Source organism: Eptesicus fuscus, chromosome 13, assembly GCF_027574615.1.
Source record: "Eptesicus fuscus isolate TK198812 chromosome 13, DD_ASM_mEF_20220401, whole genome shotgun sequence".
In the NCBI taxonomy this organism is placed as follows: Eukaryota; Metazoa; Chordata; class Mammalia; order Chiroptera; family Vespertilionidae; genus Eptesicus; species Eptesicus fuscus.
In genome coordinates, this window is record NC_072485.1 from 1,868,978 (window position 1) to 1,882,456 (window position 13,479).

The 13,479-nt window shown below is 44.4% G+C and overlaps 1 protein-coding gene across 2 annotated transcripts in view; it reads right to left on the reverse strand.

The window, feature by feature from the left end:
* The window catches only part of UBE4A (ubiquitination factor E4A), a 57,487-nt gene that overhangs the window by 27,879 nt on the left and 16,129 nt on the right, over positions 1–13,479 (reverse strand). For both annotated transcript variants that reach the window (XM_054725165.1, XM_054725166.1), the window contains exons 3-12: positions 11,340–11,513; positions 10,626–10,738; positions 9,802–9,954; positions 9,138–9,297; positions 8,710–8,912; positions 8,322–8,513; positions 7,094–7,427; positions 5,405–5,525; positions 2,303–2,607; positions 966–1,098 (exon numbers count right to left, since the gene is read on the reverse strand). In XM_054725165.1, the coding sequence (XP_054581140.1) occupies positions 966–1,098; positions 2,303–2,607; positions 5,405–5,525; positions 7,094–7,427; positions 8,322–8,513; positions 8,710–8,912; positions 9,138–9,297; positions 9,802–9,954; positions 10,626–10,738; positions 11,340–11,513 (1,888 nt within the window). The remainder of the gene's footprint in view (positions 1–965; positions 1,099–2,302; positions 2,608–5,404; positions 5,526–7,093; positions 7,428–8,321; positions 8,514–8,709; positions 8,913–9,137; positions 9,298–9,801; positions 9,955–10,625; positions 10,739–11,339; positions 11,514–13,479) is intronic.

The following is a 13,479-nucleotide window of genomic DNA, read 5'->3' on the forward strand; positions in this document are numbered from 1 at the left end:
GCCCTCTACAACCACCATGCAGAAAGCGTCCAAGCCAAGGAGTCAAACTGTCTCCACGGGAGCAAACACCCCAGGCCAGCACTGTGGGAACAGGGCTCTGCCGTTTTAAGTCGTCGATTTCTGGGGGATAATGCAGGGGATACCACTCAACTTTGAGGTTACAGCTTACCAAGTGTGAGGGTGAGTACTTGGGTGTGTATTTACTGTTTAGCCATTCTGTGTACTTCTCTATAATGCATTCTCTCCTGCTTACTATTCTGACTGTTTCGTCAGGGATAAACTTGCCTCTCCAAGCGTTCTGAAAGCAAGGGCCAGGGTAGTTATTCTAGTCACTTGGGTGCATACAGGTGCGCCTAATAAGTACTTGCTGACTTGTTTTCTCATCAGACCTGCTCAGCGCAGTGAAGGTCGCTTTACCTACTTCTCACTGACATGGCTCCAGGGACTGTGGCTCACTCTCTTCTCCGTGGAGCCAATCTTCACTACGTACACACTGTTTGCTTCCTCGGGTCGAGGCACCAGAACAAATCAGAGAGGCATCTCTACCGTCAGTGAGAATCATCCTTGGGCAGACTAGAAGCGATGAACGAGCAAGACTTGAAATCAGAAAGCATTTACCTAAGCTTACTGCTCACCCAACGCAGGATTTCAAGAGCAAACTGTCTCATGTGGTTATTAAAGACCATCAGCACCTGCTGCCACGGGCCAGGTTTCTGCATCAGGTAAGCTTCACGAGGGCGGCAGTGGCATGCCTCTCAGATACCTTACAGGAAAGTTCAAATTCCCTGTGGGCAAAAGCCTTTGCCTGGCAAGAGGGGGGTTTCTGGCTACCCATAGGATGGTCAGGTGATCGACAATGTAACACAGCTTCTGGAGGAACCCTCGGAGCGGCTGCTTTGTCCTCGGAGAGAAGTCTCTGAACGCTCTGCAGCTGTAAACAGGGAAGCTGAACCCCAGCGCGTCACCTTTCTATGCTTCCTGTGAAGACGGTGACGAAGTGAAGCACGTGCTCCAGGGAGTCTGCGGACGTCTCCAACATGTCATCGGCAAAGCGGCGGAGGAAGATGAGGAAATCACCCAGGTTATCTGCAAAAAATTCTGGGAAAAAGTCACTGGAATTAGCCAAATGCCTGACTTTCTGTACATACAAATTCTACACTGTACTCAGTGAAGGTTAACAGTACCCAAATGTCTTGCAGGTACTAGGAATGGTGATCAGTTAATAAGTGTAGAGTCTCCTTTAAATGTGTCAATTTTTACTTTTATCCAATAAATATAAGAGCAGTAGGGACACAAAAATACTGTTAACACATCAGTGCAGTTTCAGAGAGTGCACGGATTTTCCACACTCAACCATAACTGTGCACTAAACAGCCCTATAGGTATACGAAGGATCTTAAAGACTCATTAGGTGACCGAGCTAGCCAGTCTCCAGGGTGGTCCTAACCTCCTGGCACTCATGCCCTTGGGTGTCCCGTCCTGCACTCCTCCGGGGTAGAAGACACACCCTGAGGCATACACAGCTGGTGGCATGTCAGTTCCATGATCAGTTGTAAGAGCAGCTCCCCCTGGGCCCCTTGCTCTGCGGGGAGCCAGCCGCCCGATCAGGAGTGGCACTAAGGAGGGGCCTGCGTGGTCTAGAAAAGAGGCCAGCAGGCAACCACGGGATAGGCTTGTGAGCAGACCCGTCAGCGATGGCCGAGCCCTCAGATTCCTGTGGCCCCGGCTGACAGCTTGGCCGAACCTCACGCAAGACCCAGAATCAGAACCATGCAGCGAAGCTGCTCCTGGGTTCCTGACACCAGACACGGTGTGAAATGTTTGCTGTTTTACAGTTTCTGTGTTTTGGGATAATTTATTACTCAACAATGGATGACCAATACAGTTATCAAGAACATATAATCTGATTTTGATGGACAACACCTGTCAACCACATATATATACAATCTCCCTTCCTGGTTAACCAATAGGAGATGATTTCCCCCTAAAGACTAACACAGGGAGTTAGATAAATTTCCAAGTTGAGCAACAAACAATATTAATGATGGAAACTGACAACTGGAACCCCTGACTCTGAAAAGCCTCTGTCCTCTGAAGCCTGTCTTCTGATGTGCACAGCGGAGGCCACAGGCTGAGCACAAGGCTGTCAGCCCCCACGCATTCACCAGGAGATGGCACCTGCAAGTAGGAGTAGTTTGTCCAAAAACAGCTGGATGATAACTAAGGAAGGATTTAACTTCCGAAGTGACCCAGTTAAACCCAGGTGGCTATAAACAGGAAGTTCCTAAGAAGGCCTGCTTACCTGGCACGTAGGCCAAGGAGCTATAGCCATCGGGCAGAGGGAAAGTCAGCTCTACGGGCTGGGAGCCCTCATTGCCTATGGCCAGCTGAACGAGGAGAACGGCCAGGGACACCTGCAAGTTGAGGCAGTTTTGTAGCATCTGTGGCTCAGTCATGGCGGTCTTGGTAGAGAGATAGATGGTCATCAGTCGCTCAAACTGCTCACGCAGGTTGTCAGCTGCAGGGCTAGAGCTTTGCTGAGCTTCCCGCCAGGCGACCTGCAGCCGGTGCAGATTTTGGTTGATTTTTACCATCTGATCATGCAACCTGCCTCCAAGAAAGCAGAAGAGACTGGGTCAGGAGGCTCATATAGGGATAGTTGAGTACTTCCTATTCCAGAAATACAAATCCTCATGCTATATAATAAAAGCCTAATATGCTAAGTGTCTGATCGTCCAGTTGGCCATTCAACCAATCAAAGTGTAATATGCTAATGATATGCTAAGGCTGCTCAACCGCTCGCTATGACGTGCGCTGACCACCAGGGGGCAGACGCTCCAACTGGTAGGTTAGCTTGCTGCTGGGGTCCAGCTGATCGGGACAGAGCAAGACTGGCCAGATACACCCTGGAGCCCTCCCACAGTCCCTTCCCGGCTGGCCAACCTTCGGTGTCCCTCCTTGTCCCCGATCATGCACCAGTGGGGTCCCTCTGCCTGGCCTGCGCCCTCTCGCAATCCGGGACCCCTTGGGGGATGTCGGAGAGCCGGTTTCGGCCTGATCCCACAGGCCAGGCTGAGGGACCCCACTGGTGCACAAATTTGTGCACTGGGCCTCTAGTTTTATTTTTATATTAGTTTTTTGTATCTTTTAAAAATATATATATTTCTTATTGATTTCAGAGAAGAAGGGAGAGGAAGAGAGAGATAGAAACATCAATGATGAGAGAGAATCATTGATCAGCTGCCTCTTGCACGCCCCCTACTTGGGATCGAGCCTGCAACCCGGGCATGTGCCCTTGACCAGAATCAAATCTGGGATCTTTCAATCCACAGGCCAACGCTCTACCCATGAAGCCAAACTGGCTAGGGTCAAATCCTCATTAATTTATTCTAGTATCTCTTTTAGGAAGTAGGAAGTTGCAATTATGACAATACAGAAGGCACTCATGAAAGTTATTGACAAGACAGAGGCAGGGGGCATAGCACTGGAAAATGTTACCAAGTCTTCAACATAATTACAGGTAATTACAAATAGTAGGCAGGGTGTAGGCTGGGATATTACTATGTCAAATAAATTACTAAGCAAAGTACAAGAAGCCCAGCAGGAGAGTTCGACAACCCACAAGTGCAATGATTGTACTCAGATGTAGTTATATGGACAGTCTTTCCATGGTTAGAAGAGAACTAAAGCCCTGGTTGGTGTACCTAAGTGGCTAGAGCATCGGCTGTTGCAGGTTTGATTCCTGGTCAAGGGCACAGGGGGTTCGATCCCTGCCCCGGTCCAGGCGCATGTGGGAGGCAACCAGTCAATGTGTCTCTCTCCTCCCCACCTTTCTTCCACTCTCTCTAAAAATCAATGGGAAAAATATCCTCACTCCTTGGGTGAGGATTAAAAAAGAGGCTCTACAGTAATAAAGACCACCTATAAGCGAGCAGTCACCAGAGCAGCGACGTAAAAGCCTTCTGCTGTTCAGTATTTGTTATCTTTCACAAAGGGCCAGCCAAATGTTCTCTAAGGAAAGGAAGACCCACAATTCAATGTTATGGGTAGTTTCTCTATGTGTATAGTCCAAAATCATCTCCTTTGGCCCTGTAGGTGATGTCTGGTGGGGGAGGTAGCCTTACTGGGAAACTAGATGACATTCATTTTTGTGTTTGAATCTAGGTGGTTGAACAGGCCAAAAACAAGCTGAATTGTTATATATTGTCTCATTTAAGTTGTCAATGAGAGGGATAGAAAAACTCTCTAATAAAGATGTAATTTCATTTTTTAAGAGATCTGCTAAGTTTTGAACAATGCCCTGTCAATTTAAGTACCCTGATAAGGTATTAAAAAACGGCCACCCTCAATATCCCATCCTACAGACCAGAGGTAGGGAACGTCCGGCCCACGAAATCATTTGGTCTGGCCCTGCCACGGCAACAGGGGTGAGTTAATTAAATGTCTGACCACATATAGCAGGCTAATTTTTAAAAAATATTTTATTGATTTTTTACAGAGAGGAAGGGAGAGGGATAGAGAGTTAGAAACATCGATCAGCTGCCTCCTCCACACCTCCTACTGGAGATGTGCCTGCAACCAAGGTACATGCCCTTGACTAGAATCGAACCTGGGACCCTTCAGTCCGCAGGCCGACGCTCTACCCACTGAGCCAAACCCGTTAGGGCAGCAGGCTAATTTTTAAACTGATAATTTTGTGTGGTCTGTGAATGATGTTATAAATATGCAACTAGCCCTTGGCAGAAAAAAGGTTCCCCACCTGTGATGTAGACTACAACTATGAGTGAGTAGTTTTTTTCTCTTCTTATTTATACCCGTAGTCACAATCAGCTGAACCAGAGGGAAACAAAATTCTAGAATGACTATAGCTAGCTAGAACCAGAATCATTTTTGAAAATTATACCCTCTAGTTCTTGAACCTTCATACTTCTAGAATTCCCTTTATCTTTGAAATGTGGATCTTTTGTGGTCTGACTGACCTTATTGAAATCCCTTATAAACATTTCTTTAATCTTGTCTCTACACCATAGAGTAGAGCTTAGTTTTTTTTCATCAGGAGTAGTAAGTAATGAATATTCAAGAGCAGCGAGTGAAATATTAAATGAAAACAATTCCACTTTGACAGCTAACAATAGAAGACAGTGATTTTAAAATTTGCAAGTTTAGAGAAAAATACTAGTGCATCTTTAATTTTAATAAGTTTAATAGGTCAATAATTAAAAATAAATTCAAGTTATTTGGACAAAACCAATTCATGTAAACACAAACAAATGCAAATAATGCCCTTTTCCTACCAGACCTAATGCGAGCCTTCCGGAGACAGTGAGGTTATGTGAGACGCCTCTGAACTTGCTGCTCATCAACACGATTGCATGATCTTTCCTGGTGCCATCAGGAGAGTTACCTGTGAAATCCCAAGTGTAAGGTGTACTCTGTCAGGACCAGGTTCTCCGTCACCAGGTTGTAGCTCTGGGGGAACTTTGGCTCCTGCACAGCTGGGATAAGGCAGGTTTCTCTGTCCAAACCTCGAAGAAGTCAGAAGGCACAGTAAGCAGCTTGCCACAGGCCTCTCCTGGGTCCCCTGACTCTCTTCCACTCCCTTACTGCTACCAGTGACATCTTTCTTTTTTAAAGTAATATCTTCTTAAAAACAAATCTTATCTCATCACCACTCCTTTGTCTAAAAAAAATATCTTTTGGCTCTCACTATCCACAGAAATGCAGTTAAATGTCTTTAGCTTGATCATGAAATACCAAAAATTAAAAGGAATGAGATAACTAGATTTTTCAGATGTTAGAGAATGGATCACTGTAGCTCTTTTGGGTTTTTCTGTATTTAAGATTATTTGGTTTTGAACATGTATTACTTTTACAACTCGAAGAGTTATAAAACTGGGAGGAAATACATTCACCAAAATTAAGCATGATTCATTTTGAGTAGTAGAATTATGAATGCTTTCTTTCCACTTCTCTGTATTGCTGTTTTCTCTAATCTGGTCTCAATCTTCTGCCTTTCCAGACTCATTTCCTGCTGTTCCCACACCCTCCCCTCCTCCCACCTACCCCTTGCTTTAGCCACAATGACCTTCTCACTATTCCTTAGTCAAGCCTCTCCATAGCTTTGCACCTTTATACTTGATATTCCCTCTTATAAAGGGACTAGAGGCCCTTTGCATGAAATTTGTGCTCAGGGGGCGGGGAAGGGGAGGGTCCCTCAGCCCAGCCTGCACCCTCTCCAATCTGGGACCCCTTGGGGGATGTCCAACTGCCAGTTTAAAACCAGCAGTTGGACATCCCTCTCGCAATCCTGGACCACTGGCTCCTAACCGCTCACCTGCCTGCCGGCCTGATCCCCCTAACTGCTCTCCCCTGCCGGCCTGATCCCCCTAACTGCTCTCCCCTGCCGGCCTGATCCCCCTAACTGCTCTCCCCTGCTGACCTGACCACCCTAAGTGCTCTCCCTTGCTGGCCTGATCCCCCTAACTGCCCTCCCCTGCTGGCCTGGTCGCCCCTAACTGCTCTCCCCTGCCGGCCTGCTTGCCCCTAACCACCTCTGCCTCAGCCCCCGCCACCGTGGCTTTGTCCAGAAGGACATCTGGAAGGATGTCCAGTCTAATTAGCATATTACCCTTTTATTAGTATAGATTCTTTTGCTGCTTTCATCTCTCGAAGATCAGCTATGAAGACCTCCAACTTCTGTAGAATTTATCACTCCTTCCTCTGTGTTCCCATAGCTCAGCCCTACACCATATTATGGTTACCTGTCAATCTATCTGCCTTCTCCTGGCATTTCTGAATTCATAAAGGATAAGGACTGTGCTTCATTCATTTTTAAAGAAATAATGAATGAATACCCAAGGTTACCAAATTAGGAGAGAAGGTCTCACTAAAGCACAACATCTAAAAGCCACCAGTGTTATTTTTAAAAGTCTGTCCTTGTAAAATTTATAATAGCTCTTCTGTCTGCCTCATCTTCTTACAAGGCACCTTTATGAGAAAAGATAAGGTTGTGAGTGCCTTAGACACACACACACACACACACACACACACACACACACACACACACGTTTTGGGAAGCCCAGTACTCCCCTACCTCTCATGTGTACATTTTTTATTTTTCGTTCTTCATCATTCAACTCCTTCAGCGCACAGTAAGTGGGGTTAAAGGTGAGGAGCCGAGAGGACCTGGGTTTGCAAAATGGCTGGCACAGCTTCAGGAGAGCAGCACCCAGGTTCAGAAAGAAGGCATCCGAGGCATACATCTGGAAGAAGATTTCTGGCATCTGATTGGCCCAGATCTTGGTGCGGCCTGCATTTGCATGCAAACAGTTTCCCAGCCAGGACAGGACGCAATGTCTGGTTTCTGGGGAGAGCTGGAGTAAGTTCTTCAGCATCTGGTAGATCTTTTCATGGAACTGAGCCATGAACTGTTTAACCAGAAAACATAACCACAGAACATTCCAGTTTCACAATCCTAATATTTGTTGCTCCCAAAACTTAGCCACTGTCAATTTCTAAAAATATGCCAATCCTCATCTTTTCCGTACTCTTCCTGTGCCTTATCCCCAGTTCTAATTTAAGCAATTTTCTAGGCACTTATGAGAGATTTCCTGACAAGCTGCCCAACTGCAGGGGGCATTTATGGAGCTTTAGAGTAGGATCAGTAACCTGTTTCCGCAAAGGGTTAAATGATAAATATTTTTGGCTTTTCATGCCATATGGTCGCTGTAGCAACTATTCAACTCTACCATTATGGCATGAAATGAAGCCATAACCACACATACACAAATGGGCATGGCCGTGTTCAAACTATTTACAAAAGCAGGCAGGATGTGGCTACTGCTGTAATTTGCAAATCTGGGCATTAGACAGTTGTGAGTATGGGAGATGCAAACTAACACCAATTCAACCATGTACTGCCTCATGTTGGCCAGACTTCTACCATAACGAATGCTAAAAAGCCCAAATAGAGAGGACATAGGAAGGAGGGACAGGAAAAAAAAAAAAGTTTATAGGCTGGAGATCAGTCAGAAGGTTTATGAGCTAAAGTTATAAGAAACAGGTTGGTGAGAAAAACCAGGGCCGAGAGGAAGAGGCTGTGCTACAGCACAGCACAAAGAGGAGCAGCAGGTTAGTCTTTAAACCACATGAAGGTTTTTCCTCGACTCTCGGCACATACTAGAGAGGGCTTTTCTTCACACGATTATAGTAGAAAGCCACCCACATCACCCACGAGCTCAAGCAGCCTCATGTGCCCCTGCTTCCTGAAGAAACGACTTAATCTAAGACCAGGGGCTGGGATACACCATAAACAGTTCCACCTGATGGATGTTGGCCTCTTGTACTTTGATCTCCTGGGGGCTGGAGCGAGAAGGATTCAAGAAATAGCCATGATTTTCTATGACACCCGGAGTCTTTAATAAGCAAGAGATATTTAGGATTACTCCCAGCAAGGTCTTCTGGTACATCTGCCCATTGCTGAGGTCCTTGGGCTGAATGTATTCTACAAAAACCTGTAGGAGAAGAGAAGGAAACTTATTTGTTTATATGATGAGGTAAATGTGATGGGATGAGAGGGCCTCAAAGAGTTAAGTCTACACAACAACCAACACATCTTTCTCTTATTCAACAGGTAACGTTCTAGTGCCTTCAGCACAGGGAAGCACACGTTACTAATCTCCAGCTCGTGTGTTTACACCTCCCAGCTACCTTGGCCATGTCCTTCTGCCTGGTGAGATAGAGCAGGATGTCCAGGTACGCGTACAGCAGCATCTGGCAGAGCTCCAGATCTTTTATTCGGCCCAACAAAATATCAAACACTGGGAACATGACCTCCGGAAATGTTCGAACTTCCTCATCCAATAGCAAGGCTTCAATGACCTCTTCCAGAAATTCAGTCACATCTTCAAAATCTAACAGAAGGCAAAGGAGAGAGGAAAGAGCCTGTAGGAATTGTCTATGCCTTTACCCTGCTCTTTACTCTTCTGCTGTCGGTGACTATACTGATATTCAAGGTGTGAACTCGCACCCTTCGTTTTCCTGGAACTGCAGTGGCTCCGCGGCTTTCCAATGCACTAGGAGGAGTTTTAATTTGGAAATCACAATGTAGATGAGCACAGCTTTGCTTATGTACTCACGGGCTCCGTGGATGGCCTCCAACATCAAATCTACCAGCTGCTCGTGGACGTTTTGGTCCACATATATCTCCGGGGTGAGGAGGACGGTCCGTGTGTTGGACACGGTGAGGTTCCTGCACTGCACCGCGAAAGGCAGCAGGTTCTCTGGAACCTTGGTAATCTGGAAACAGCACGGAGGAGAGAGGGAAGAGCCTCGTTAACGACCTGGAATGGGGGGGTACACAGCACAGAGAAGGGTGAAGACAGTGTGTTCCAAACAAGACTGCTCTTGCATGGATGCTTGAACGTTCGTGAGAGTTCATTCTTTAAGGAATCACCTACCTGTTAGAATTCCAATCCTGGAAGTGACCACGCGTGGCCTGCTCTATCATTACACCTCTGTGAGAAGGAATTTATCAGACCTTGCTTAAAGGTGTGATGTTTAAGAGGTTTGTAGAAAGAATCAGAGGCACTGGTTCACTGGGAAAGGGGTGGATCCCAAGCACAGCAACACTAAAATTTTAGAAAACAAACTAATGGTACCCCATGTCAGCATCTAGTTGCAGGTATACCACAATGCACACACACTGATATAAAAGACATTGATCCAACTCTTCGGCTTACATGCTAAAGTCATAGCCAAGAGAACAATACACCGCTCAGTGGGAACTATTATCATTGTTACCTCTTCCTTGGCTCTTTGGAAGCAGGAATAAAGGTAACAAAAGGCGTGCCTCTCCCCTGCATCTCGATCGGCAGAGAGGTTGAGCGTCGCAGAAGAAGTCATGTTGATCAAGTGGTTGCCAGGATCTTGAAGTAGTAAGCGAGCAAAGACAGCCTATTAAGAAAAGACCCAAAAAACAAAAATACTAAACCATTGCAAAGTCAATCCTAGAACATCAAGATGTAAAAGGTAAGTCTCACACAGGTTACTGAGACTAACAGGACGTAGCGTAAAGGGGAACATAGGACCCAGTGTCTTATTACTATAGAAGATATTATATATACAACATAATTGTTTAGTTACCCTAAATCAAGCTCAAGCCTTTAGTATTGCCCCTAGCACAGAGTAAGCATTAAAAGAATATTTGTTGAATGGTATTGAGAATCAGCAATTAAACTCATGTGAAATCTATTACTCTGTGATTGCTGACCTCGCTCAAACTTATATAAAGATAATTTAAATGTACAAAGTTAACCTACAAGTTGTCAATGTCTTCCCTACCAAACTTGTATTCCTTTAATGTTAATTAGGCACCTATAAGGTAAAATGCCTGTTTTGATTTTGGAAAAGAAACAAAGAAAGAGATAAGATGATATTTTAACTGGTCTTAAAGAGTGGGTAGATTTGGACATGTGGCCATGGCCGGTAAGAAGATACCAACAGAGGGACATCCCAAACAACAAAGAGATGGAGGAGAGCAAAACCGTGCTGGAGAAAGGTAAGCAGAGCTCAGCTGCACGGCTAGTTTCTGCTGACGGCACACATAAGGAACATGTGAACACTACCTGCTCAACGTTGTTCATATCAAGCCAGTCTTGATCTTCGAGGTCTACTGCCATTTCTTCCAAATACACACAGCGGCTGGGGATACCATTCCCACTCTTCATGCTCGGGTCACCTGGGAAATGGTTTTAATCTAGTAGGTTAAGGATAATGCTTCTGTTTTATACAGACAACCGATCTAGAGAGCACTTCTCTTGAACTCCAAGTCTGACTCAGGTGATATTAGAAGGATCTTAACCTATAAAGCAGCATCTAAAGATTTAAATCCCCCTTCCCCCCAATTACAGAGCATGGACTTGGTATAAACCTAACACCATGACATTTAAAGAGTAAGTCCCAGCCATTCGCACTAACTTTGGGTTTAACTGCAGATAAGGCACAGAGTGAAAACACTGTCTCGTACCGCTTGAGGACTTCCATCTAAATGCTCAGGTCACCTCTGAGAGGAAAATGGAGTCATTCCCAGGCCCTCTCTAAGGTAGTAAAGGCAAGTAGCTACATAGTGCAGTCAGTATCAAACTCGGAATGAAGTTCCATCTGTGTCCAAACACTGATTTTAGGTTACATCAAAGTTTCACTGAAACCTAAGCCCCGTGTTCCAGGGAGTACAGCAGGTTTGCTTAACCTTTAGATACAACAGATTTCTCAGAGCAAGTCCCTAGCCTGAGAGGGAAGAGCAGAGCAACGAACAGACTGATTGCAAGTGTGTAACTCACTGTTGTCCAGAGTAATGAGGAAGATCCTCTGGATCATGTGATTGATGTTGAGTTGCTCACATATTTCCTGCTGTGAGCGGAATGAGCGGCTAATTTCAGCCACAGAGTAATCAAATTCATCCAGGCTCTCTGACACGCTATTATCCGAGTCATCCGGGCTAGGCTGGAGTTCATCTGCCAAAAACGGAAGCCATAACAGTCACATTCCTCTCTCTTAAGAGAACCCAGCAGAGTCCCCAAAATGATAAATGTAACCAAGAGAAGGATAATTTTGCATGTGAAACAAGTTAATCAGCTAATGAGTGAACATCTCAAGTCAGGCAACATTTTAAAAAAATTGAGATATAACATTTAGTTCCAGGTATATAAGATTTGATATGTGTATGTACTGTGAAATGTTCACAAAAATGTCTAGTTAACATATTTCACCATACATAGTTGGAATTTTTTTCTTGTGATGAGAACTTTTAAGACCTACTGTGTTAGCAACTTTCAAATATGGAATATAGTATTATTAATTATAGTCACCTGCTATATAATTACAACCTTGTGGACTTATTTATAACTGAAAGTTCCTATCTTTGGATCCCTTCACTCATTTCACTCACTCCCCACCCCGGCCTGTTCTTTATCTGTGAGCTCTTTTTAATTTCACATACTAGAGGCCTCGGCCTGGCCTGCACCCTCTTGCAATCCGGGACCCCTCGGGGGATGTCACACTGCCGGTTTCGGCCTGGTCCCTGCAGGCCAGGCCAATGGACCCCACCAGTGCATGAATCTGTGCACCGGGCCTCTAGTATGCATATAAGATCTTTGGTTAATCTCTTCCCACCCTCCCACCACCTCCTTCCCTCTGAAATTCATCAGTCTGTTCCATGTTTCCATGCCTAGACGTTGAGCGTCTGCCCCCTGGTGGTCAGTGTGCGTCATAGCTACCGGTTGAAAGGTCGAACAGTCACTTAGGCTTTTATATATATAGATAAGTGAGATCATACAGAGTTTGTCTTTCTCTGTCTGACGTATTTCACTTAACATAATACCCCGAAGGTCCATCCATGTTGTCACAAATGGCAAGATTTTCTTCTTTTTATGGCTGAAGAATATTCCATTATATGTGTATGTCACTTTTTAAAATCTGTACTCTGTTGATAGATATTTAGGTTGTTTCCGTATCTTGGCATTTGAAAACAATACTGCAATGAACATGTGGGTCCATGTATCTCTTCAAGTTGGTGTTTTTTGTTTTCTTTGAATAGATACCCAGAAGAGGAATTGGTGGGTCATGTGACAGTTCTAGTTTTAATTTTTTGAGGAAACTTCATACTGTTTTCCATAGTGTCTGTACCAATTTACATCCCCACCAACAGTGTACAAGGGTTCCCTTTTCTCCATAGCTTCACCAACACTTGTTATTTCTTGTCTTTTTGATAATGGCCATTCTAGCAAATGTGAGGTGATGTCTCACTGCAGTGTTAATGTCCAGTGTCCAGGTGATTAGTGATACTGACTGCCTTTTCATGTGCCTGTTGGTCATCTGTAGGTCCCTTTTGGAAGAATGTCTCTTCAGATCCTCTGCCTATTTTTAAATCGGATTGTTTGTTGCTTTGTTCTATTTTTTGTTTTGCTGTTAAGTTGTATTAGGCAATATCTTAAGTTCAAGATTCTGAAATCCCTGCCCAAGTCCTACCACATTTTGCAAATCAAAAGTTTCATTCTTTCTACTCATAATTAATTGTACACCACAGTGCCAAAATTAGCAACATGATTTTCACTACAGAATCCTAGTGATAAAAAAAAAATTACCTACTAGATCAATGTGCCTTTAATTATTTTAAATATGTTTTTTTTCTGATTTTAAGAGAACGTATTTATTTTTTCTTCATTTTTTAGTAACATATTTTATTAAATATCTACATGCCATAAAATTATTTCATTGTAAATTACCCAGGAAATGCAAAACCACTTAACTGGCTTTCTCCACCTAAGTTTGGTTGAGAAACTCTTATAGGGAAACAGAAGGAATGTAATAAGTACTCACGGCAGGACTCACTACACTGAACAGGTTTGAGAACAAGAATATCTCTAACTCTGGAGACCGTTTTATACCTTGTTCATAGAGGTCTTCAAGATGAATACTTTA